At 37.9% G+C, this 26,349-nt stretch overlaps 1 protein-coding gene across 6 annotated transcripts in view; it reads right to left on the bottom strand.

The window, feature by feature from the left end:
* The window catches only part of Nuak (Nuak family kinase 1), a 308,387-nt gene that overhangs the window by 104,666 nt on the left and 177,372 nt on the right, over window positions 1-26,349 (bottom strand). The window contains exon 1 of one of the 6 annotated variants that reach the window (XM_081742815.1): window positions 5,043-5,356. The exons of the other annotated variants lie outside the window; for them this stretch is intronic. Within the exon in view, the coding sequence (XP_081598941.1) occupies window positions 5,043-5,123 (81 nt within the window). The 5' untranslated portion in view covers window positions 5,124-5,356. Of the gene's footprint in view, window positions 1-5,042; window positions 5,357-26,349 lie in introns of those variants that run through there. 6 annotated transcript variants of the gene reach the window in all.

The following is a 26,349-nucleotide window of genomic DNA, read 5'->3' on the forward strand; positions in this document are numbered from 1 at the left end:
GGATATTGCAAGTTCCCCAATACTAAATCTCTGAAATATTCTGTGTAACCCTCGTAATCTGCACTCACGTAAAGGAAACGCATTAACAAGTAAAATAAAAAGTGTGTGAAAAAGATACTTAGCTACATTTCTTAATATTACTGAAGTGTATGAGTACTAGACCGATGCTCTTGTTTACCCAACTAGTTGTGCATTTGGTCCCGGATTCCATTCCTGGTAAATTACAGACTTTTCATTGGTCTTGAAGACTGCTCGGGAGCTATTTGAATTAAGAAGTACGGAAAGGTTGTCTAAGAAACCAGAAATAACGGCGATGGCAGCGAATGTGCTAACTACACAAATCGATCCAAAGAAAACATCTGACTGGTCATAGCCATACATGAGTTACAAGTAGGGTTGCCACCTTTTGGTAAGCCTGAAGCGGGACACGTTCATCGAACAAGTGCAGATCGCCCGTTCCTGAAACAAAAATTTGTACATGACAATCTATTAATAATAATACAAAGGTATATACTTTCATGAGTGAAAATTGCAATGAAAATTTAAACTAAAATCATAAGAAACAGAACAGTCGTACCGTCAGCTTGTTACGGTTACAAATGATGTATGAACCATTCAACCGGTCAAAGGATAACATTATTAGTGGTGATTTCGCTGCTGCCAACCCGGGGAGAGAGCATAAAATAATAATGATTTCACAATCATTTACTTTATCTCCTTTAACCTGAAGGCACTTCGTGAAACGTATATATATATAACATATCGATATCTCCATAGTCATAGGTTCACCTCATGGATCGAAAATGCTGTCGCATAGGTTACTAAATACTTTCGATAATTTAGCATTCTTCGGTGTAATTTGGAACAGTGAAAATTTTCTTAAAATTCCGCCTAATTTGGGGCGGGTGGTAACTCTAATTATACGGCCAGAGATTGAATTCATGAGTCATTTCAAATTTTAAATACAAATTATATTAAATCTTAAATATATCTAACACTTATGCCTTTACGTTAAAAGAGATGGATGATCAATGAAAATGAATGAAGAATTGGTATAAATGGTATATGGAAATATGAGAATACGGGAGAAATGGTAAGACACCAAAGAACCAAGAGACACAATATTATCCACTGTACTAGAACTGTACTAGGCCCTTTCACGGAGTTCTGGTGTTGCATACTTCGTACAGAGACTCCCTCTTGGCATATGGTTAAGACAGATGTTTTTGGTGCGAGACACGGTTTCGGTTCCCGATGAGAGTTCACTTGGTTTGAATCTCATGTTAAGTAGATTCACATCCCATATAGCCTCGATGCTAAAACCAACGTTACAAAAATACATTTTCCCTTAAATATTCTTTATTCATTTTACCCTCTTCCCTTTTCTCTTAAAATCATTTAACATTCCTTATCAAAAAGGTGCTGCTTTGCTTTATCTGTTATAAATGTATGAGTTATAATTACACTCTATATGATACCGAAGTTCGTGTCACCCACCAAAAATGAAACCTGGACCATAAGTAGGAAAGACCACTCTATTAGTGGATAACTTCATTTACACACTTGTGCGAAAGAAGTATATAGAATTATTGATTCATAAGGCTATTTTTTGTTTTAATAGATGATGTTGAGTAACTGCATTCATAATATTTTGTATAATTCCAATAGCTTTCGTTAAACATTGTGATTTAGATAAGTTTTCTTCTAAAAGAAAGAAAGCATTTTTTCTTTCACATGAAAATTGTGGAAGACCACACAGATAACTTTACAACTGTACACTCTAGTGCTGTGCTACTTAAAATCTTAAGTTGTTTGATCACAGATTTTCGCTTCGTAATTTTCGTATCAATAGTGCATCCGCTTCCTTGTCTTTTTTTTCCTTTTTTTCTTTTTAAGATAGATGAATCTAAGTATGGCACGAGTTTGGCACTGTTTCAAAAATAACTTTCTCGCGCTGTGAAAAAAGAAAAAGAAAAAAAAGTTGGTCAAAGGAACTGATTATCGAAGTTCCGCAAAAGCCCTGCGCGTTTAAAACTCTTCCTGGCAGGTTTCCGAAAGTAGAACGAATTTATATGCAAACAAATGGGATCATTCAAGCTAAAGAATCAATTTTGGTTGAATTATAATACCAATGATTTTCTGTACCTGTCCATTTCAAACTATTGTAAACTGAAACTAGGAACCGACGACAAAACTGCATCAGCGCTATAAACTTCCAGCATAAAGAAAACCACAAAAACACCAAACATAAAAATAAAATTCAACTAATATATCGAAAATGCATGTTGAAATACTTATGAGATATTATAAATAGTCGAGAAAAAATAGTACTGATTCAAATTACGTATTTCCTAATGTACTTATGTCTTGGGAGCAATGCGTATGATTTTTACGCTATTCTATTAATCTACTGAATTACTGCACTTTGAATGTTGAGAGTTTTAAATTATCTATCGTTCGTTTCAACATTGCTTTATCCTCTGTATTTTCTGATACTAAGATCACATACAAGGTGGATCGCTAAGGTATGTCCAAACTGAGCCAGCTGATTCCTCTAATATAGGTAACAAAAGAAAGTTTACATCAACATTTACGTGAAATCGCATCGTTTCGTAGATGGATAGGTGAACCATAAAACAAGACGCATATCGCAGCGTATGCAATAGGAGTGGACAGGTCATTAGTGAGCATGAGACACACATTGACGTGCTGAAGACAATAGGAACTGTCAAGACCGTACTATAGGCGTAGTTAAAGCGGGTAAGTGGACCGATGATAACAATAACTAGGAGGAATATTTAATTAATGCAATCTTGTGAATGACAATTGCCTCTCAAGAGGGAACAGGGACCTGTCCTCATATTGGACGCGACGTTATTAAAGGCAATGTTCAGAATTATCATGATCAGAACCACGGTCGCAATGTTTACTGGATAATGGACGTCTTGTATCTAGTAAGTACATTCTCAAACACCCTGTATATTCCCAGAATGATGCGGATGTCAGGTTGCGACAACGGTCGGTGATGGAGTTCCTCTTCAAGAGCAGCGATGCCTCTGCACATCGATTCACGGGAAGTTGATCCCTGTTTATGGGGAGGACACATTGGATCGCAGCAGTATTCAGCGGTGGTTGTAGAGGTTTAAAGAAGGTGATTTCTCTCTATTGGACAATCCACGATGTGGTAGACCATCTACGGTAGTGAGTGCAATACTTGATGCACTGTCTTGTATATGTCCCTACTTACATATAATAGGCAATGAATGGACCTTCACCTCGGCCTTCATTGAATAGGAAGTAATATTTTATCCGAAAACTGAATGACGTATAATGCGTTACGACTTTTATTGCAGATAATTAAAGTAGATGTGAATGGTTAGTTTCTCTATACGCTATGTTCACCTCGTGCGCCATAGTATCGTATGGGCAATATCGGAAGCAACAGAAAGTGTAAGTACGGTAAAGTAAGTTAAAGGAAATTTGTCAGCAATAACCTTCCAGTGGATTTTAAGAAGTAAATCAACAAAGTTAAAATAAACAATCGTACTACGTCACATCGCATTGGTGAACTGAGCACATATAGCTGTGGTAGATCAGGCACGTAGTCCGGACCCGTCCCCTTTGAGACCAGAAATAAAAAAATAAGGAAGGACGAAACAAAAAGAAACATGAAATAGGAAGAATCAGCATTAGAAATAAAGATAAAATATAAAGACCAAAATAAAGCTAAAAATAAAAATGATTTTTTATCATCGCTTTCCAGTATCAAACATATTATTTCAGAAACGGTTTTCTACTGCTCCTTTAACTTGTTTGTCATTTGGAACAGACAGTAGTTGACGGAATAATAAAACAAAACAGTTATGTGGAAACCAAGTCCTGTTAACATTTGATTCAAAAGAGAAAGGAACGCAGATATAAAATATTTTACAAGACATTATTGGATACGTACTTTTTTTTTTTAACAATTGAGGTCATAATGAAAGGAAAATTATTATATTTAGATTAACAGAAGAAGGAACGTAGATATTGTAAATTAAAAAAAAATTATATTCTTTTATTCGAGATTTCTTCATAGTTCGTTACTAAAGTACTAACATGCATGGGCGCCGATCCTTGGGGGGCGAGGCCCCCCCAAAGGTCATGTGGTCCCCCTTGTATTTATGAATATACAATATATTGGCATAATTTGAATACAATTTGTTTTAAAATCCTCATATATGCCTTCTGCATCTGAATGGACCCCCCAAAATTTACTGAGAAATCGGCGCCCTTGATAACATGTCCTAATTTTAAAGTCTTAACAAACCAACATATGTTGCTAGTAAAATCGTTTAAATTGATCAAGCTCCTGGTGTGATAACCACAATATTTCATATCAAACTCCCCCCCCCCCATCACGAAATCCTGACTAAACGAACCAATATATGTTACCAGTCAAATAGTTTAGAATAATCGAACTCTGGTGTGATAACCACGGTATTTCATGTCTCGGACACCCCCGTCTCCTATTACGAAATACGTGCCTAGGTACATACATATTTATCAGATATACGTGCCTGGGTAGATATATATAATACATGCTAACGTTTCATATAGACTCAATTGTGTAAAATGAGAGTATGAATTTGTGTGTTGTAAAGGGGAAGGGCCGTAGCGTGGAAAATAAATTAATTACTATGCAAATTAAATCAAAATTTAAATAAATTTGAATATACTAATCTTGAAATGCTAATGTTCTGATGAATATGTAAATAACTAGCTAAGTCGGTAGAGCTTTTAAGTTTAAAATGTCGGTAGAGCAAAATATGTAATATGAAAAGATAAAGTAATTTAATGAACAAAATGTAATTTAGTATAGCATTTCAAATCCAAAAGAGAGACTCTAAATTACTGGTCTACGTGTTCCCCAGGTGGTTAGAGACAACACTAATTCTCACTCACACAACAATACTTGGTTGTGAGAGACCGTATTTTACCGGACATGAACAACTCCGGAGCAGCTGAAAGAAAGACATGAGAATATTACACTGAGCACATACCTGGTCAGACTTCCTATGGAGAATGAAGTGCACACGGGATTCATATGATACACTTTTAATGAGGTGTGACAACACACGCATCAACACTACACACTGTGATAAAATAATAAAAAAAAAATTGAACTTTCGCCGAAATGTTTAATTTCAAAAGTAAGGCCTTATTTGTTTAGATTAAATGTTCGTGCACGATTTAGCGCATCTTCAATTGTTCTCCTCTTCTCCTGGATGTCCTCCTGGTCCTCTTCTTGCTGCTTCCGATGGCTCTGCTCTCTTCCCTTTTTTAGCAGAACGTAGGTCCCGCGGAGGTCACGTTTTCTTCCACATTGAACATGACAATACTCTGCTTTCCTCCTGGTTTGTCTCCAGTCCAATATTCAGAGAATAATTGACAATCTCTGGATCTTGTATCTGCAGTGGATCTTGGCACAGGTTGTTTCGCCTAACCTAACGCGATCCAGCCTGTTAGGTGGCTATTTCTCGACTAGCTAACTTCATCACCCTTATAGAAAAAGGGAAGATGACACTATCGGGTTCGCCTGCTCATAAAAAAAATATGTTCGTACACCACTGTACGGTACTAAAAGTACACAGTTGCGAAGTTCGTTGTGAAGGATTATGAACAAGAGATATTATATATATATATACGCATTTTACGATGAATATCTGAACTATGATAAATATTGAATATATATATATATATATATGGTTAATAGTTTAAGTATTTACAAAATTGTTTACGTGCATAGCTCATATCATGAGCTTAAATGTTCGTGGCTAACACTCGTAGTATCACAGTCACAAGTTTCTCTGTACGTCCAGAGTCGAATTTCTCTATACGAGCACACGGATACCTCTCTTCCGATCACCAGACACCAATTGCCTCTCTCCCGCCTGCCTCCTTGGTTTTGTCAAAACCACCTTCCACACAAAAAGCTGGGCTCGCATCCCAGTTTTTGCGAGTCTTATGACGGGGTGAAGTGGGGAAGAAAAGGGGTTGCCTACAGAGGTCATTGTCCCCTCTGACTTGAATTTACACTTTCACTGTTTCTAATGTACATCATTTAAAATTGTTAATAGATACTCGCAAACTGATGTATCCACAGTATAGCTGAAATGTCTAGCTTTAAAATGATGTATAGCACTTCACTAATCATGTTCTTATTACCCATGTATTTTATGTTTTTCTCACAAAAATTGCTTAATTTTCGGCTGAGAGGACACGCTGCTCTCATGCAGACCTGACGGTCCTGACACCTAGCGGGATTTCTCCGCGACCACTCACCTCTGTGAGGGGTTGCTATGTGAAGTTGTCATATTTTCATTGTTTTTGTTAAGTTAAAATGTTTGTCAACATACCACACACGAGAATTAACACCTATATACAATAAGACAGCTTATTTGTAAGTGTGACATGCTGTCATATCTTAAAAACATAGAAATTTTACATTTTCTCCCTTGTTGGTGCAGTTTTTCCCCTCAGGACGTCGCCTGCCAAGATACCGGAAGTTTATGCTCTTACATCTATCATGCATTCCTTCCATGAAGTACTGCCGGACTTGCCGTCCTGTACTGAAATAAGCCTTTTTTGATACGACACAAAAATAACACAATACAGCGACTAACCTAAGCTATATTCTACACTAACGAAATATCAAGAAAATCTTTACAATATTAAAAGAATTACTTGTGGAAGTAAAATTATCTACAGGGGTGAAGGATTCTACATGGAATGCTCCGTTCCTCGGTTTTTCTCCGGTGAGGTGAGGGGAGCTGCGAAATTCGAGGTTGGATTCTAGCTGGCCGAATTTCCGTTGGAAATGATGCTAGCTGCTAAAAAGGTGTTACTTCTGGTCAACTTCTAAAATTATCACACCTCTTTGTAGTCGAAGTTTCGCATGTACTTATGAACTCCAGCAAGCAAGCTTAAACAATAGCTGCATCCGACTTGGAGTCTACAGGTACACATCGTCTCTGACCATAGTAATTTTCCCATATGTATTTATCGCCGGTTTATGCTCACTGAAGATTCATACATATTCTCTTCTTTCTAAAAATTTTAGTTAGCAACCCTGGACCAGCTGCACTTAAGTCTTGGGTGTTCTTTTCCTTGAGACAAAGAATCTCCCAACTTTGCTTTTTTTTTCTCTCTCTCTCTGTGTGCTGGGTTCATGCGATGTACTTCCTAAGATTTCCAAAGCATTGCTTTCTGCACATATTATTCTCAATTGAGGTGTTTAATTCAACATCTATTTTGATTTAATCCTTACCCTTACATTTATATAACACACACATAATAATAATAATAATAATAATAATAATAATAATAATAATAATAATAATAATAATAATAATAATAATAAAAAACACAAAAATGAAATAAACTATTCACAATTACTTCCACAACTAATCCTTTACTTATTCTATCTTAAATGCAAATTAATATACGGAAAGTATATGTGAATATGTAAATTTTAGGCAAAAATAATTATATGCATATCACGATTTTAATATATTTACATAAGCTAATGTATGTCCGTTACATTTATCCCCCTCTGAAGGGTTATACAAGGTTATTCCGATAATCCTTGTATATTCCTACATTTGTGTTGGAAATAGTTACATCATAATCAAAATACAATATCAAAACAAATAAACAAACACTAACATGATACGCAAAACTATTTGACAATAAGAATAAATATTCGAAGCTAATGAGGATCCAGAAATGAAAACATGTATGCATAAATGAAAACAAAAACATTACACTCCTAACCTAGAAACTAGCTATACTACTTAACTGTAAAAAGAAAAATTCAGGTATGTATTGTTACCTCCGCTGCTTGCAGTAAGGTACAGCGATGAAAACAGGTTTTCTACCTCAACGCTGTTTTCTTCTTTTCCTCTTCTCTTCTTCAAGCAGGAAGGTTAGCACCCTGCTGAGGGTTGTTTTCGCGTTCAATGAACCGCTTGAGATGGAAGCCGTTACGCTTCATTATGTGTTCCTTGGTGTCAGGGTCACCCAAAGTATACACATTTTTCTCTGTTTTAGACAGGATACGGTAGGGCCCAGAATATAACAGTAATATCTTTTTAGTAATTCCCTTAAATGCGTCAGATTTTGGAAAGTTTCTGACCAGTACTAATTCTCCAACTTCGAATTGCACAGTGTGGTGTCGTTTATCGAAGCTTTTCTTCCTCTCTTGTGCATTCTTGTTCAAGTTCTTGGCCGCTATCTCCGAGTAGTATTGTATGCTCTTGTGCTTTTCCACTTCCGGGATTTCAAAGAGTCTAGCCACTTCTTTTGACATAGACTGTCCAAAGTGCACTTCATACGGGCTTAGGTTTGTCGACAGATGTACCACCGAATTCAGACACTTTTCAATTTTTTCTATATGTTTTGGCCATTCTCTCTGCTTGTCATGGCACAATTTTCTCAACATTCTCACTGTCGAACGTACCCCTACTTCCGCCATATTTCCTTGCGGATAATACGGTGTACTGTAGATGGGTTTTACTCCTAGCTCGTTTAGTTCTTTCCTCCATTTGGCACTGGAGAACTGTGACCCATTGTCTGTCAGAACAACCTCTACTGACGGGCACAGTTTGAGAAATTCCTTCAACTTTTTGAGAGCGGTACTCGTCGTCGCTCTTCTACATGGAAACAAACCTATCAATTTAGAAAATGCATCAACACACACCAAAATGTAGCTTACATTGCCTATCCCTACAGGCAGCTGCCCTAGCCAATCGACACAAACCATGTAGCTATGTCTGTTTACTACCACGGGGTTCAGTGGTCCCGGTTGGTATATGTGTGGGGGGTTTGCTTTCTGACACAGTCCGCAAGACGCTGTGAATTTCCTGATAACATTTCTCATTCTAGGCCAAACGAAGTACTCGGATAGCATTGGCACTAATTTGCTAGCAGAGACGTGTCCACGCTCGTCATGATAATACTGGAGCAGTGGTTGCACAAGTACTTCCGGTATGCAAATGCGCAAACCATCACGGTCACGCTTGCATAACCGTCCATTTGAAAGAAGGTACTGGTGATTACTGCTTGCTACCTTTCCTGTATGGTCGTCATTCATAATTTTCTTCTTTATTTCCCCATACACTGGATCCGACGATTGCATCTCGGGTAATATTGCTACCAGTTCCCTGAGTTTCCCTGGTAACGCTGTTAGTATGGTCATTAGGGACTCGTTTAATACTAACTTCTTGTTCTCGTCGAATTTCTTTCCGGTGTTGGGCGGATATCTCGACATATAGTCACTTAAGTTTTCTTTCGACGGGACATATTCGAACTCGAAAGAAAGTACGCTGAGTGCGAGTACCCATCTCACTAGCCTCTGCGACGTCAGTCTACACAGTAACAAGAAGCGAAGTGATTGGTGATCTGAGCGAATTTTGAACCGGTTGCCTACCAAATAATGCTTGAATTTATTGACGCCATCTATCACCGCTGCGCATTCCTTCTCTGTGATCGAGTAATGACGTTCCGCAGAATTGAATATCCGTGACGTCATTCCAATAATACGGATGTTTCCATCATCGTCTACTTGATAGAGATGCGATGAACAACTGACATCGGATGCATCGCATTCCAAGATCAGTTGCTTGTCAAGGAGAGGCTTTTTCAGTACAACTTTCTCCTGAAATACTTCCCGGATCCGGTTGAAAGCATCTTCATGACAAGGAAGCCACTGAAACTTTGCTCCCTTTTTCAGTAGCTGGAATAACGGGAAAAGTATTTCTGAAAACTGCGTACTGAATATTCTGTAAAATTGACAGTACCCTATAAAGCTTCTCAACTCTCGCACATTTCTGGGTCTTCTGAAAGTCAACACTTTCTCTACTTTCTCTTGACACTTCCCTATGCCCTCAGGCGAAAGTTCATAGCCCAGAATGTTAATGCGCTGTCTCGCAAACTGACATTTCTTTAATCTAAGTGTCAGACCACCTGCGTGTAATTTCCCAAGTACTACATCAAGATGACGCATGTGCTCATCAAAAGAAAAACTCGCAATCGCGACGTCATCAACATAGTGGCCGCTAAAGCTCCTGCATTCATCTCCTAAAATTGAGTCAATTGCTCTTACACAAGACGCTAGACTTTGCTTTGTACCAAAAGGAAGTTTTACAAAAACATATGTTATGCCCTCATGTATGAAACCTAAATATTTTTGACTTTCTTTTTCCACTTGAATTTGGAGAAAACTTTCCACTGAATCTATTACTGAGAAGAAGCGTCTATCACACAGGTCCTGAAGTGTACTTAACGCTGGAATGGGCTGGTCGAATTCGCTTCTAGTGATCTCAGACAATTTACGTGCATCCAAACATACGCGTGCGCGTCCATCTTTCTTTGGAACAACCACTAGTGGGCTCGTGTACGATGTGGGAAACTTCTTCACAATTCCCCACGCTAACCATCGATTTATGGTGTTGGTTACCTGATTCTTAAATCTTAGCGCATAGGGATACATTCTTGCTTTTAGAGGTCGGTCGTCTGTGACCTCGATAGTGTGTTGGTAATTCTTTATACACCCGGGCTTCTCGTCAAAAATCTCACGGTGTTTATAGAGAACGTTATACAATTGTTGTTTCTCATCCCTACTTAAATCGGTGTACTTTTCGACATGTTCCTTGATCTCTGCTGGTGTAGCCTGGGTTCGAACTTTAGTCCAATCATGTGGCGAGTACACGACATTCGCCAGTTCAGCGGTGGTTGGGAATTTTCCATCATCCAACCGTGTACGCAGTGTTGCCAATTCCTTACCACGGCATCCTCCTGCATCTAATAACTGAGGCTGAACATTCGTATGGGGTCCTCTATTTGACACGCACATACTACTAACATTGGGACTGTCACCAATCAACTCTCTAACATCGTCGTCGAACTCCCAGGATAATTTTCTTATGATCAGATCGTCTTCCTCGATCTCTATGTTGCGAAAAGAAACCTTTATTGAATAGGGATGGTTAAGCTGCAACACGCCCTGATCATAATTCAGGACGGCTCTACTCTCTACGAAAAACTGAGATCCCAAAATCAGTTCTCTATTAAGCCCTTTAACAATGATTCCTACGGTGTAATACATTTTCCCTTCTACTTCAATTTCCAACATGGCTTGTCCAATGAGTGACGCAATGGACCTACCAAAAGCAGAACTGACCCTAATGTTAGTGGATTTTATAAATGCTGGAGAAGGTTCTCGCTTACTAACGCGTTCCCACAGCTGTTCTGACAAAGCACTCACTGTAGCCCCGCTGTCCAGAAGTGCTAACATTTTCTCTCCAAAAAGAACTACCTCCACTTCCGGTAGTGTAATAACATTATTGGTGGGGAGTTTTCCTGCACTAGAATCTAATAAGTTACGAAAAATCGCATTCGTCTCATCGAAATTTTCCTTATCTAATTTAATTTCCTTCCCATTTCTCAAAATCAAACAGATTTCTTGACGAACAACTCTCGCAGCACTGGAAAAGTGTTGCTTCTCAATGATTTCCACACATTGACTACATTTACTTCCTATATTTTCAATTTCTTTAACTAGCGTCTCGCAGTCTACTTCATGAGATGAGCATTTCTCGTTTTCATTATTACGTACGTGTCCAGGTGTAATAATCGCAGGCGTTTCCAGAATATTCAGTATGCATCTTGCATCTCCGCCTCCCTGTTCACGCACGAGATGTCCTCAGTTTCGCACGCTGGTAGGGCTATTCGGACGTGAGCGATTTCGAGACTGAGGCTGTCTCGATGGTCCTGCCCTCTGCTCTTGCACACTGACTTCATTAATCTCCTGAGTGTACTCGTTTCCACTCTCATGTCCAGAGTTCCTACCTCTGCCACGACCACGCCTATTTCTATTCATGCCTCGTGGTGCCGCGCTGTCTCTAACTCTCCAGCCACGATCGCCCTGTTGCCAATTTTCATCATTATTGTGGCTCCTATTCTGGTGGTTCTGATTGCCTCTCCTACCCCTCTGCTCATAAGGGCCCCTATTTTGGTGTGTCCTTCTGCGTATCCTGGAGGGGTTACTCGGCCTATTGTTCCTTTGTGAGGGGGGTGACTTTTCACTAGCTACTTCCTGAACTTCTAACATGTTTATCCCCCTCCTACCACCATTGTTGCTACTCTGGGGTTGGTACGTGCTTTGCAGCTCTCCAACAATTCCCAGTAGCTCTTCGATGGTGCGTGGCTTCGACGAGACGATACATCGATAAATCGAGAACGGTAGTTGTCTCGGAAGCACACGCAATAAGACTGATTGGGGCAGTGGTGGGTCGAGAATACTATTATTGTGTAACAGTTCTAGTAAGTATTCCGTCGGTTTCTTGTTGCCCCTCGGCTCGAATCTCGACGTCAAAATCGATGCTCGTAGGTTCGCCAGTTTTTCTTCATTTAGATAAGTAGCCCGGAAGTGACTCAGTAATTCTGCATAACTCTGGCACTTAATTGAGGTTACTTGGAACCAACGCCTGGATATTCCCTTGAATGCTCGTCCACAGAAGGCCAACCTTCTGTCTTCAGGCACGCCAGTCAGTTCGAAGTAGCTCTCCAACTCCTGAAGGAAGTTGTGAGCCTGTATTTCACTTTCACCACCAGAAAAAATGGGCAGTGTAAGGTCGCGATGTAAGAAACCTACTGCGGACGCTAATTGACACGTTTGAGGTCCATTTTGCAGTTGGAGAGACGACTGCTCTGCATTATTGTCTCGTCTCGAATGCTCAGGGGTCTGTCTCGACGGGCCTGGAACCGGAGATTCCGCTCTGTTATTCGAGACAGATGCAGACGTGTTCACCTCGCTTGTCCGGTCTCGAACCGTTTCTCTCAGCGACTCGAGCTCTCGTTCCAGCTTGGAACATACGTGACTCACATTTTCTTGAATTTCCTGAATGCCATCCCGACATTCACTTCGAACTTCTTCGAGCTGCTGTTCTTGCCCGAATTCTCGTCGTGCTCGAATCAATTGCTCTCTCCAACTGATCTCGACTTGTCTCAGGTTGTTTTGTAGTTGTCCTACAGTTCCCTCAACATTGTCAATACGCCCAACTAAATCTCCTACATTTTCGCGGACACCTTCCACTTGAGTATTTACATCTGTCACGTGGTCCCCTACTCTTTCAATCTCACCACGCAGGTGACCCACTTCTCGGTCTACTTTGGCTAAATCTGCGCCTAGAGCCTCGGTGACCTCTTCGATCCTATTTCCTGAGCTGATCTCAAGTTGTCTAACTCGCTCATCTGTTTCCCGGATCGAATTCTTGAGCTCATCGCACGTCACCGCTAACCTCTCATTTAGAGATTCTGCAGTCGCGTCTAAACGAGCGTTTAACTCCTGAACACTGCTGTTAAGCTCCTGTCGAACGCTGACAGTGATCTCGCGCCCTGCAGTCTCCAATCGCTCTAGTAATCTCTGGCTTGCTTCTTCTTGTTTACGGGAAATTTCCTGAAGGGATTTTTCCTGCTTCTTCTCCTGACTTTCTAACCTACATGATATCTCCTGCAGCGATCGCGTCTGGTTCTCCGACATTTCCCTCAACATTGAAAACAACGAGGAGAGGGCGGGGTCTGTCATGTTGCTCACGAGCCGAGCCGAGGTTCCCGGAACTGGTTCTTCGTTGCGCTCTCTCTCAGCATCGCTAGCTACAGCGTTGCCAGCGTTTACATCTGACACCTGCTCTTCCCCCACAGGTGTGTATTGTCTAACTGTTTCTCTGTCGTCATTATTTCCTAACTCTTGTGTGTAATTCTCTAGGTCTACACCAAACTCGCCTAGCTGATTGAAATTTTCTTCACAGTTATCCATCTTCCTCGTCTGGCTACGCGTTCTCACCATGAATACACGAAAATATATAGTAAACAAAGATTTCTAGCACACGAGTTTAAAAATTGATCCCCCTCCTAGTCTCTAAATATGGGGAAAATTCTCTAAATGTACATATCTATCTCTAAATATCACACAAGAAATAATCATAAATACACAAACAAAAACATACACTGAAATTTTCTTGTTCTGCGCGAAAAAAAAAGAAGAAAAAAACAAACAAATAAATAATCAACCTGACACGCGTAAGGCTTATTTCAGTCAATACAGTTGTGTGAGAAATAGTATTGCTCAGCTGAGGTTTTCAATCGACACAAAATTATTACCATTGCAACAAGATTACAGTACTTAACTTTACTTTAACTTGCCTCAGCTTTCACTGTTCAGTTGTATTAAAACAACAAATTTTAAAAATTGCAAAAGTTTTGAAAGGTTTACCAAATATAGTCTGAACAGTTTTCTCCTATCCTTATGCAGTTACTGATTTTCTACCTGGAGAAATTCATGCCCCATGCTGGGCGCCAGATTTGTAAAGGGGAAGGGCCGTAGCGTGGAAAATAAATTAATTACTATGCAAATTAAATCAAAATTTAAATAAATTTGAATATACTAATCTTGAAATGCTAATGTTCTGATGAATATGTAAATAACTAGCTAAGTCGGTAGAGCTTTTAAGTTTAAAATGTCGGTAGAGCAAAATATGTAATATGAAAAGATAAAGTAATTTAATGAACAAAATGTAATTTAGTATAGCATTTCAAATCCAAAAGAGAGACTCTAAATTACTGGTCTACGTGTTCCCCAGGTGGTTAGAGACAACACTAATTCTCACTCACACAACAATACTTGGTTGTGAGAGACCGTATTTTACCGGACATGAACAACTCCGGAGCAGCTGAAAGAAAGACATGAGAATATTACACTGAGCACATACCTGGTCAGACTTCCTATGGAGAATGAAGTGCACACGGGATTCATATGATACACTTTTAATGAGGTGTGACAACACACGCATCAACACTACACACTGTGATAAAATAATAAAAAAAAAATTGAACTTTCGCCGAAATGTTTAATTTCAAAAGTAAGGCCTTATTTGTTTAGATTAAATGTTCGTGCACGATTTAGCGCATCTTCAATTGTTCTCCTCTTCTCCTGGATGTCCTCCTGGTCCTCTTCTTGCTGCTTCCGATGGCTCTGCTCTCTTCCCTTTTTTAGCAGAACGTAGGTCCCGCGGAGGTCACGTTTTCTTCCACATTGAACATGACAATACTCTGCTTTCCTCCTGGTTTGTCTCCAGTCCAATATTCAGAGAATAATTGACAATCTCTGGATCTTGTATCTGCAGTGGATCTTGGCACAGGTTGTTTCGCCTAACCTAACGCGATCCAGCCTGTTAGGTGGCTATTTCTCGACTAGCTAACTTCATCACCCTTATAGAAAAAGGGAAGATGACACTATCGGGTTCGCCTGCTCATAAAAAAAATATGTTCGTACACCACTGTACGGTACTAAAAGTACACAGTTGCGAAGTTCGTTGTGAAGGATTATGAACAAGAGATATTATATATATATATACGCATTTTACGATGAATATCTGAACTATGATAAATATTGAATATATATATATATATATGGTTAATAGTTTAAGTATTTACAAAATTGTTTACGTGCATAGCTCATATCATGAGCTTAAATGTTCGTGGCTAACACTCGTAGTATCACAGTCACAAGTTTCTCTGTACGTCCAGAGTCGAATTTCTCTATACGAGCACACGGATACCTCTCTTCCGATCACCAGACACCAATTGCCTCTCTCCCGCCTGCCTCCTTGGTTTTGTCAAAACCACCTTCCACACAAAAAGCTGGGCTCGCATCCCAGTTTTTGCGAGTCTTATGACGGGGTGAAGTGGGGAAGAAAAGGGGTTGCCTACAGAGGTCATTGTCCCCTCTGACTTGAATTTACACTTTCACTGTTTCTAATGTACATCATTTAAAATTGTTAATAGATACTCGCAAACTGATGTATCCACAGTATAGCTGAAATGTCTAGCTTTAAAATGATGTATAGCACTTCACTAATCATGTTCTTATTACCCATGTATTTTATGTTTTTCTCACAAAAATTGCTTAATTTTCGGCTGAGAGGACACGCTGCTCTCATGCAGACCTGACGGTCCTGACACCTAGCGGGATTTCTCCGCGACCACTCACCTCTGTGAGGGGTTGCTATGTGAAGTTGTCATATTTTCATTGTTTTTGTTAAGTTAAAATGTTTGTCAACATACCACACACGAGAATTAACACCTATATACAATAAGACAGCTTATTTGTAAGTGTGACATGCTGTCATATCTTAAAAACATAGAAATTTTACATTTTCTCCCTTGTTGGTGCAGTTTTTCCCCTCAGGACGTCGCCTGCCAAGATACCGGAAGTTTATGCTCTTACATCTATCATGCATTCCTTCCATGAAGTACTGCCGGACTTGCCGTCCTGTACTGAAATAAGCCTTTTTTGATACGACACAAAAATAACACAATACAGCGACTAACCTAAGCTATATTCTACACTAACGAAATATCAAGAAAATCTTTACAATATTAAAAGAATTACTTGTGGAAGTAAAATTATCTACAGGGGTGAAGGATTCTACATGGAATGCTCCGTTCCTCGGTTTTTCTCCGGTGAGGTGAGGGGAGCTGCGAAATTCGAGGTTGGATTCTAGCTGGCCGAATTTCCGTTGGAAATGATGCTAGCTGCTAAAAAGGTGTTACTTCTGGTCAACTTCTAAAATTATCACACCTCTTTGTAGTCGAAGTTTCGCATGTACTTATGAACTCCAGCAAGCAAGCTTAAACAATAGCTGCATCCGACTTGGAGTCTACAGGTACACATCGTCTCTGACCATAGTAATTTTCCCATATGTATTTATCGCCGGTTTATGCTCACTGAAGATTCATACATATTCTCTTCTTTCTAAAAATTTTAGTTAGCAACCCTGGACCAGCTGCACTTAAGTCTTGGGTGTTCTTTTCCTTGAGACAAAGAATCTCCCAACTTTGCTTTTTTTTTCTCTCTCTCTCTGTGTGCTGGGTTCATGCGATGTACTTCCTAAGATTTCCAAAGCATTGCTTTCTGCACATATTATTCTCAATTGAGGTGTTTAATTCAACATCTATTTTGATTTAATCCTTACCCTTACATTTATATAACACACACATAATAATAATAATAATAATAATAATAATAATAATAATAATAATAATAATAATAATAATAATAATAATAATAAAAAACACAAAAATGAAATAAACTATTCACAATTACTTCCACAACTAATCCTTTACTTATTCTATCTTAAATGCAAATTAATATACGGAAAGTATATGTGAATATGTAAATTTTAGGCAAAAATAATTATATGCATATCACGATTTTAATATATTTACATAAGCTAATGTATGTCCGTTACAGTGTAGTGTCCGTCGATAAATTTTGAAATGCCTACTCTACACATATATGTCGTCTATATTTTAATTGCTGCAATCGTCAAAGATTGCCTTGGGAAGTTTGATCATTTCAGAACTGTGAACAACGGGGAAAAAGGGGGGGAATTGTTCTGGAACAGCAATTACTTTACGGATATTATTATTGTACTTTATGATTTGTATTCTTTTGATGATGTATGCAAATAGAATAAGTTTGGAGGATACTAAAATGTCAAAAATGGGTTACTATTGAATTCCTTTCTACGAGAACGCCGATCTCTCAAATTTTCTATCATGAATTTAACAATAATTTATATGGCTCTTTAAAGTTTGGCTTATCATTATTAGTTCTGCTCGTGTGTCGTATTGCTTTCCTATAAGCTTTAACGAAACTATTTATAAGAAATCTTGGATGATAGTTGTCACTGAAACGTGTCAATACAGGTATCGGGATGATAAAGGAACGAAGGAAATAAATTGTTAATGTGGTGCAACATAAAGTACGGATAATGTATTCAAATCAGAATATCCAGAGTTCTTCTAAAGCCGTTCTTGCCTCTACGAAAAATTGACATGATGATACTACACTAGACTCTAGCTAATCCGGCCCTCAGTAATCCGGCGCACATCCAACCAAAAACACGCGCACAATGAATTATCGTTCGCATGCGCAACAATGCTTAACTGCTGGTGCTGAAGCTGCAGAAGTCTTCCTGGAGTACATTATGCAACAGCCAGATACATCCAGTACCAACGTAATGCTTGTAAAGCGGTTGCGTGATAAAGCATGCCACCGTCACGTATCATCATTGCGACAGTTAAAAAGTAGGGCCATGTTTCATAGTGAGTGATACTACTCAAGGACTAAGTTTTCTTTGAAAATTATTGTATTTTTGGGTTTAATAAAGTATATCCTCTATGTTTTAAAATTATATTCTTCGATTTAATAAAGTACAGTACACTATATCCCCTATGTTTTCAAAATAAATAAAAAAAAAACAAGATAAATAAATAAATCAAATAAATGTCAGATAGGGATGCGCACAAGTCGAGTCGAGTCGAGATTTAAGCCTGTCTCGACTCGACTCGAGAAAATGTCTCGACTCGTGTCTCGACTCGAAAATATGTTTCTGTCTCGACTCGACTCGAATTCGAGTCGAGACGTCTCGAAATTCGAGTCGAGACAAAATGTACGAGTTAAAATATACGCACATATCAGCCAGACCATTATGACTACCTACCTAATTGTCAGTATGTCGACTTTTGGCATGGATAAAAACGGCGACACGTCTTGGCATACACGCAATGATCCTTGATAGGTCGCTGGAGAGAGCTGACACCACATGTGCACACTCAGGTCACCTAATTCCCGTAAATTCCGGAAAGGGGGGCGATGCGTTCTGACGTCACGTTCAATCACATCCCACAAGGGACATCACTCAAATGTCCGGCTCCAATTTCAATGAAACTTTTTTTGCTGATAGAAGGCATGTATGCATTACTTGTCATGTTTTCTATTATATATATATATATATATATATATATATATATATATATATATATATATATATATATATATATAACTTTTAAGAGTTGTGAAGTCCCTTACTACCCTTTGTAAACGGAGCGTTAATGAAGAAAAGTGAAGAACAACCATGTGGATACATATAAGTCCTGGGGGGAAGTCGTATGGTAGGTATGACCTTGACGGCAGCCATCTTGAAATCCGCCATTTTGAATTAAGGTCAAATTTTCAAAATGGGAATAGGGTAATATGATACATAATTTCGGGCTAGAATTTAATTAGGAAAACAATGGTGAGGTTAGTTTTAAGATACACCCATTTGGGGGAAAGTTACAGGCATATTAATTGTTTTTACTTACTATGTGCGTAAGTCCCTTCTTACTTTCGTCTCAAGACCTGCAAATCGATCGCAACGGCAGAGCCCGGTTTCGCACTAATGTTTAGGAATCTTTAAACTCACTTGAGGCAATATTTGTAGATTATTGTATTGTATTTTGCCTTTAATTAAATTGGAATCCACTTCGTGATCTTGTGTAAAGTATCACTAAAAGAGAATTTCTGTTTTTTATGGAGAACGTAAGCATAGCAATTATAAAAGGTGAGTAAGGTGCGTATGTATTTATAAGAAAGTTTATTTTACGAGTCTTTTGTGGTTCCGCCAACCTATTCTTTAGTTTTCTTTTCAAAATACTCATATCTCATAAATAAAATAGCTATTATAAAATCTCTTACCACTATTCTTTAATACTTATAAAATTTTATTTATTGTAAAAGCACTGGCGAGATATTTCTTATCGCCCACTAAAATTATGGTGGAGCTCTTTCGTGGCTAACGGTTAGCATACTTGCCTTTGACGTAGGGAAACCTGGGCTTGATTCCCAGTGGGAGTTCATGTGGTTCGGATTCCACGTTAATCAGTAGGTCCGCGTCTCACATAGCCTCGCTGCTGAATGGGACGTTAAACTCAGAATCAATTCAACTCAAAATTATGGTTTTGACTTTATTATGATGTCATTAGTTTAAACGCCCAACTGCCCAGTAATTATAAATATTGACTACATTATAAAATTGTAATTTGTGACAACTAAAATATCAGAAATTAAAGATTATTCTTTGGGTTTTGGAAAATTTTGAAAAACGTGAAAAAACTGGTACTGCACCGATACAACACACCTTTTGGATTTGTCATTGTGTAAAGTGATACAAACTAAAGAAGAATTACAACTTTATGAAATTGTATTAGGACTTATTATTTAGAAATAAACACCAAATAAGTGTAATTGAATTGTTTACAAAACTAATCATGACGAGAAAACTCTTAAATACTATTATACAAACAATTATTCTCTTTTGTTTAACACTGTAATGTAAAGATCCAATAGTCAGAGAAATAAATATAATAATAATTGTGTTTGAACATAATTCACGGTCGTTTTCTACAATCCTAAAACACGATTGTCTAGTTTGTTCAGCATTGTTTATTAAAAGAATACTTAAGAGCCCAACCCTAAATGATGTCTGTCCGACCAAATCTTCAAGCCTGATTACGGCCATGGGTGTCAATATGTTTCCCATACTAAAAGAATAAGCCTTCAATTTAATTATGATTTAATTGGTTTTTTAAAAAATGAAATGAAATCTTTGAGTTTAACGTCCCAGGATTATGCCTGTTAGGCTAAGGGAGATAATGATTAAAATAAGTGAATGATGATGGAAGAATTGTTGGAATGAAATTGTGGGAGGAAAGGGGAGTACCCCGAGAAAACCCACGAGCACGATGTTGTCCACTACAAAACTACTTTGCCGGGAATCGAACCACAGCCCCACGCACCAGAGGTAAGCGCTCTACCACTGAGCCATAGTGCTCCATCTAATTTGTTTAGATGATGAACTAAGTAGTAACAAAGACTATTTCAAAACCACTGGTTATTTTGTGTATTTTGTAAGTATAAGTAAGTGTAAGTAGTATTTGTGTATTTTGTAAGTATAAGTAGTATTTTGTGTTCGCAAATATGATGTACACAAATGTTACCACCAGGTGTCAAAGGGTTAAACATGCATTTCACGGTCTGCAACCCGATTTTCAATAGTGATTCTGGACAAACATTCATCTACTAAGAGATAGAAACACGCAATGAACCCAGGAACATTGTCGAACATGATCGTTTTGGTGTACAGGCGTTCTTGTGTGTGCGATTAAAAAAAAAAAAGAAAGAAAGAAAAGAAAAGAAAATGAGTTTGTGGCTTCATTGCTACTTGTGTCGCATTTAAAATAACATACAGTAAATAACTATTAGTCTTGTAATCTTTTCTTTAACTGTAAAAATTTGAACTGCCCGGTAAGTTTGTCTAGGGTAATTAACAAGCACAGAGTAGTACGTACCACATGTTTAGGGAAACTTTGATAAATAAAGCATTTCCACAGTCCATACAGGATATTTTGGTGCTTAAGAATGGTGCTCTTATTTGAGAAGAATTTCCTTTAAGTTAACTGTCATGAAATAAAAGACCAACTTTTCAGTCCGGAGAAGAAGTCGCCTACTTAAGCCTTCATAAAACTATAACTTCAAATCGATTTTCTTTAATGCAGCTAAGCTGTGCTTTAATCATGAGAAAGCAGAACATGTGTTTTCTTACATCATACTCCCTCACATCTAAAAGACAACTTCAATAATCAGAAAGCTGTCTGGCCTAAAGTCCTAAACATGGAATGGTCTATAAACAGACTCTCCATCAAAAAGGCTAATTCTGTTACTTATAGGATTGAGTTGGTTGAATATAAGAAAATTCCTCTCACCAGAGAAGTGAAGCGCCTTCAGCAGAATCTTCGTTTGAGGTTAGGTTCGCATCGAGAACTAGTCCAGTATTCTTTAAGTTCACACTCAGTTGAATACAGTCAGACTGTGGTTTAAAAACAGTCTTTGAACCTCGTAAACATGCATCCTTCTTGCTCACAATTCAAATAAGGCTCTCACTTTAAAATACCTACGACTTGCTCCGTTACTATGGAAACCAGGTATTGCTAGCAATCTTAAATATACGTGGAAATGTCAATATTCATAAAAAGACACTGTCTCCCGTGAAAATGTTAGATGTTCCCTACTAAGAAATAACATAAGAGTAATCTATTTCTCTATCCGGGGATTGATTTACCTTGCCTTAACTAGAAACAAGTCGAACTGACTCAAAATAGTTCTGAATTCCACTCATATACTCAGAAATAACTTATTTCAACAGATATGAGACTCGTATGCTGCCTGCTTCAAAGCTTGTTATAGAGAATACTGCTCCAACTCGAGTTGTATATCTGATATATCCCAGATAATCCATTATTCTCGAAGCGAAACCTTTAAGTCAGGGTTGCCACTCTTGAGACAATCGATGATGCCAAACACGGGCCTGAATTACCATATATTTTTTAAATTATGCCAGATTCTTTACTAATCTTTCCACACTAGTTTTAAAGACCAACCACCACTTATTTTGATTAAGAGGAGCTAACTGTATTCATGTACTTGTATTAAAGAAATAACATGACTCTTTCACGAACGATATACATATATATATATATATATATATATATATATATATATATATATATATATATATATATATATATTCATATTCAATTTTTGTTTACTGGCGGGAGCTCATGTGGTTCGGATTCCACGTTAATCAGTAGGTCCACGTCTCATATAGCCTCGCTGCTGAACGGGACGTAAAACTCAAAATCAACTCAACTCAATTTTTGTTTAAAGATATCCGTATCAAATACCAAGTTTATGATGAATCAACTACATAAAGTAGGATCCAAAAACGCTCATTACAATTTGTTCCATCCTTCAGTCGAACCAGGAACTGAAACATAAAGAGTGACATTTTCTTTTTAAAGATACTTGGTCCAGCTGAGTATTGTGAAGGTTTATGTCAGTAGAAGGAATTGCATTCCATTATACAAGCACAATTTCACAACTTTATGTGCACATTACTAAATATTGAACACCCTTGTCCATATGATTAGCGTACGCGTCTTTGGTGCGGGAGACCTAGGTTCGATTACCAATGAGAACTCCTGTGGTTCTGAACCCACGTTAATTTGTAAATTCACGTCTCATATAGCCTTGATGCTGAAAGGGACACTAAACTCTAATCTAATACTAAATACAAATATTTAAAGAAAAATGATGACGCACCAAGATGACGTGAATTTGGCTATCAAATCTATTTTGTGTTTTCAATTATTTTCTAGTAGTATTTTTTCTAGGCATCCTTTCAGAAGACAGTGATGCAAATTTCGTAACTGCGAATTCCTGTTAGAAGCCATGAAATTATCCGATTAGATGCAAAATTTCCCGTCCCTAAAATAGATACCGTAAATTTACAATATCTAACAATAAATAATTTTGAAAAATATCGCTTTCGAGGGAAAAAATGAAGTGAAATCTTTGAGTTTTACGTCCTACGGTTATGCCGGTTAGGCTAAAGGAGAGGGGTGATGATGAGAAATTAGTGAAATCGTGGAATGAAGAAAGTGGGAGGAACGGAAGAACCCCGAGGAAACCCACGCACACGGTGTTTGTCCACCACAAAGTTCACTTGGTGCGAGCTGGGATCGAACCAGGGTCCCGAAGCACCAGAGGTGAACGATCTACCACTGAGCCACCGCGGCCCCGCTTTAGAGGGGCCATGACGTATAGTTGAACTCATTCTCGTAGTATGAAAGGCATTATTTATAACTATGCATGATAGGATCACAAACAAAATTTAAAAATATTATGTGCACTTTCTTTTAACAAACATTATATTGTCTTTTATGGTGTGAAAGGGAATGTTATGTTCGAAAAAAAAGTCCTTAACACGATTCTTGTTGCTGCGCACTGCATATCCCTTGTCACAGAAAAGATGCAGCGATAGGTAGGCTATTTTTCAATTGCTTTACATTAGCTTGATGTTTCAAGTTTTTGTGTGTTTCTGAAGTTCACTTTTACCACAAAAGAGCTCAATATTAACATGTCTTACATAGCTTTGGTTCGATTCTCAAAACCGACTGCAACTACCCGTTAAATTCTGCATCAGAAAGACACTCTTTGTTAAACCGCTTATCACCGCTCATCGTAATAATATATATAACTTCACCGCGAAGCAAATGTTGCATTTCTCTCTTTCATTCTAACACAAAACAAAACTAACCACAGTGTGACACGAAGGAGCTATTTCGAAAAGAAACAAGCTATGCTTCATAGAGATGTGTACCAAATGATAGAAGTATAAAGTATTGTTTTCTTTCCTGTTTATTGATATCAGTTGGTGTTCTTAATGAGTTTACTCGTTAGTTTAGAAAGAGTATATACGGAATTTGGACACATGTTGTATGTATTCTCCTGAGAAATTGATGAGACCAGAAAAATTATAAGGACAGATGGAATAGGTTTAAGCGCATCTACGTGACTTTATCAAATATTTATTATCCATAATGGTACCACGCAGAAAACTTGGTATACTATAATCTTTGCCTCCCTCTGTTAGCTGTTTCATATCATATATATCGGATGGTTTTGATATTTCTTCTGATCATTAAAACATAGCAATGGTACCTGTGTGCGTGCAGAAATGCAAAAGCACAAGATAACTTCCTATTTGTTTTGGAAACAACAAACCCATTTCACGTGTACGAGAGAACTTGAGCACAGCGAGATCGGGTGTTTACTCACGGTCAGTTCGCAGCAGGAGTCCATGGGAAAAGATTTGGCTAACTATCTCTTCATATTGATGTGAAAACACTCGCAAAACCCTACAAATACAAAAGACTGCGCTTCAAAGTTTAAACACAGATGTTTCAATTTTCTCTTAGCATCTTTCTTTAGCAAAAGAGTCGGTTCATTGTATTCGAAAAAGGGAAGGGGAAAAGGGTGAATTTATATTTTATGGGGGGGTAACATTGTAAGTAGTATAAACAATACATACCGCTTCCGACTCTGTACTGAAGCACTTCCTTTAGCGGTATATCACTAGATCTATCCTGACCCTCATCCCGCCTCAAGTTGTAAAGTAGAAACGACAGAAGTATTCAACATGACTGCGCACTTGAGTTTCAGTTCACAATACTAAAACCAGTGAGCAAGTAAACAGTCTTTTGTAGGATCGTGTTTTACTTCTTGCATTTATTTTTGAACATTTCTGTGAATTCAACAACAGAACGCAGTAGAAATACGGACTAGTTTTTACTCCAACCATTACTTTCGCTCCAACCCAGGGATGCCACATTTATGATTTCGTACTAGATTTAGTGATTTTACTATTGAACTAGTGATCTAGTACGTACTTTGGGTAAATAGACACATTCTAGTGCTTTTTTTTGCATTTTTTTCTGATGCAGACAGATGACAAGGAAATGGTTCTTAAAAGGAAGAAGTATATTGCAGTTCAAAACAAATGTAGAAACTTTAAATTATTTTTTCTTTTCCCTCTGACTGAATGAAACCCCTGCTATGTAACGACCTTAGGTAAACAACGGCTATCTTTGGTCCGCTACCTCCTTTTGTTAGCCGACATGAGATGGGTTACTTTTTTTTTGATGAAAGTGAAGAAATAATTATCCAGTACATTTACGTTTTGTCAGGCACACAGGCGCAGTCTGTACTTGTTTCCTAACGAATTTTAGCAACATAACATAAATGAAACATATGTACCAGAAAATAGAGGCAGTACAAACGGACATTTTCATCTGTGACACATTTGATGAGAAATATAGTTAGATGTCATGTGCAAGCACTCTAAACATGTCCTATCCTTTAACTCTATTCGTGTGTTTATGAAGGCGAGACTGAGAAATCAAGAAACAATAATAACTAGTTTTCTTCCAGGTAAAAAATCTAAATGTGAAGGGGTGTTACACTGGGACTTTAATTGCGTCCTTTGTACAAGATTAACAAGTAATCGCAATTTTTTAATTTATCTTAGTTCTTGGGGAGAGGATGGAAGCAAACCCTCGTAAGGACCTCTGCAAGCAAACATGAATACTATCCGCCACTGTTTGTTATATTACACAATATATATATATATATATATATATATATATATATATATATATATATATATATATATATATATATGTATGTATGTATATAATATTGAGTTTTAGTCAGGGTTTTCATTCTGCAGGAGAGGGGGCGGGATAGTAATACCTGGCGAACATTTTCTATTCTCAGAGTGTTGCAAATGATAGCATTTCCTCCATTATAACTTGGCCAAGCTAGTTGCATTATATATAAGGATTAAGTTACTCTAAAAAGCTTAAACTTCTATGGCAGTTTTACTCTGTAGCCATGTTTCTCATTTTCGGTCTACGGGACTTTGTGTCCGGAAATTTTCGATGGCTTCCAAGTCAGAAAATAAGTGTATCAAAGGCATATATATTATATGTATGGTTATCTGAGACATGGATCTACAGTTTAAA

This window comes from Thermobia domestica, chromosome 16 (genome assembly GCF_964235325.1).
Source record: "Thermobia domestica chromosome 16, izTheDome1.hap1.1, whole genome shotgun sequence".
In the NCBI taxonomy this organism is placed as follows: domain Eukaryota; kingdom Metazoa; phylum Arthropoda; class Insecta; order Zygentoma; family Lepismatidae; genus Thermobia; species Thermobia domestica.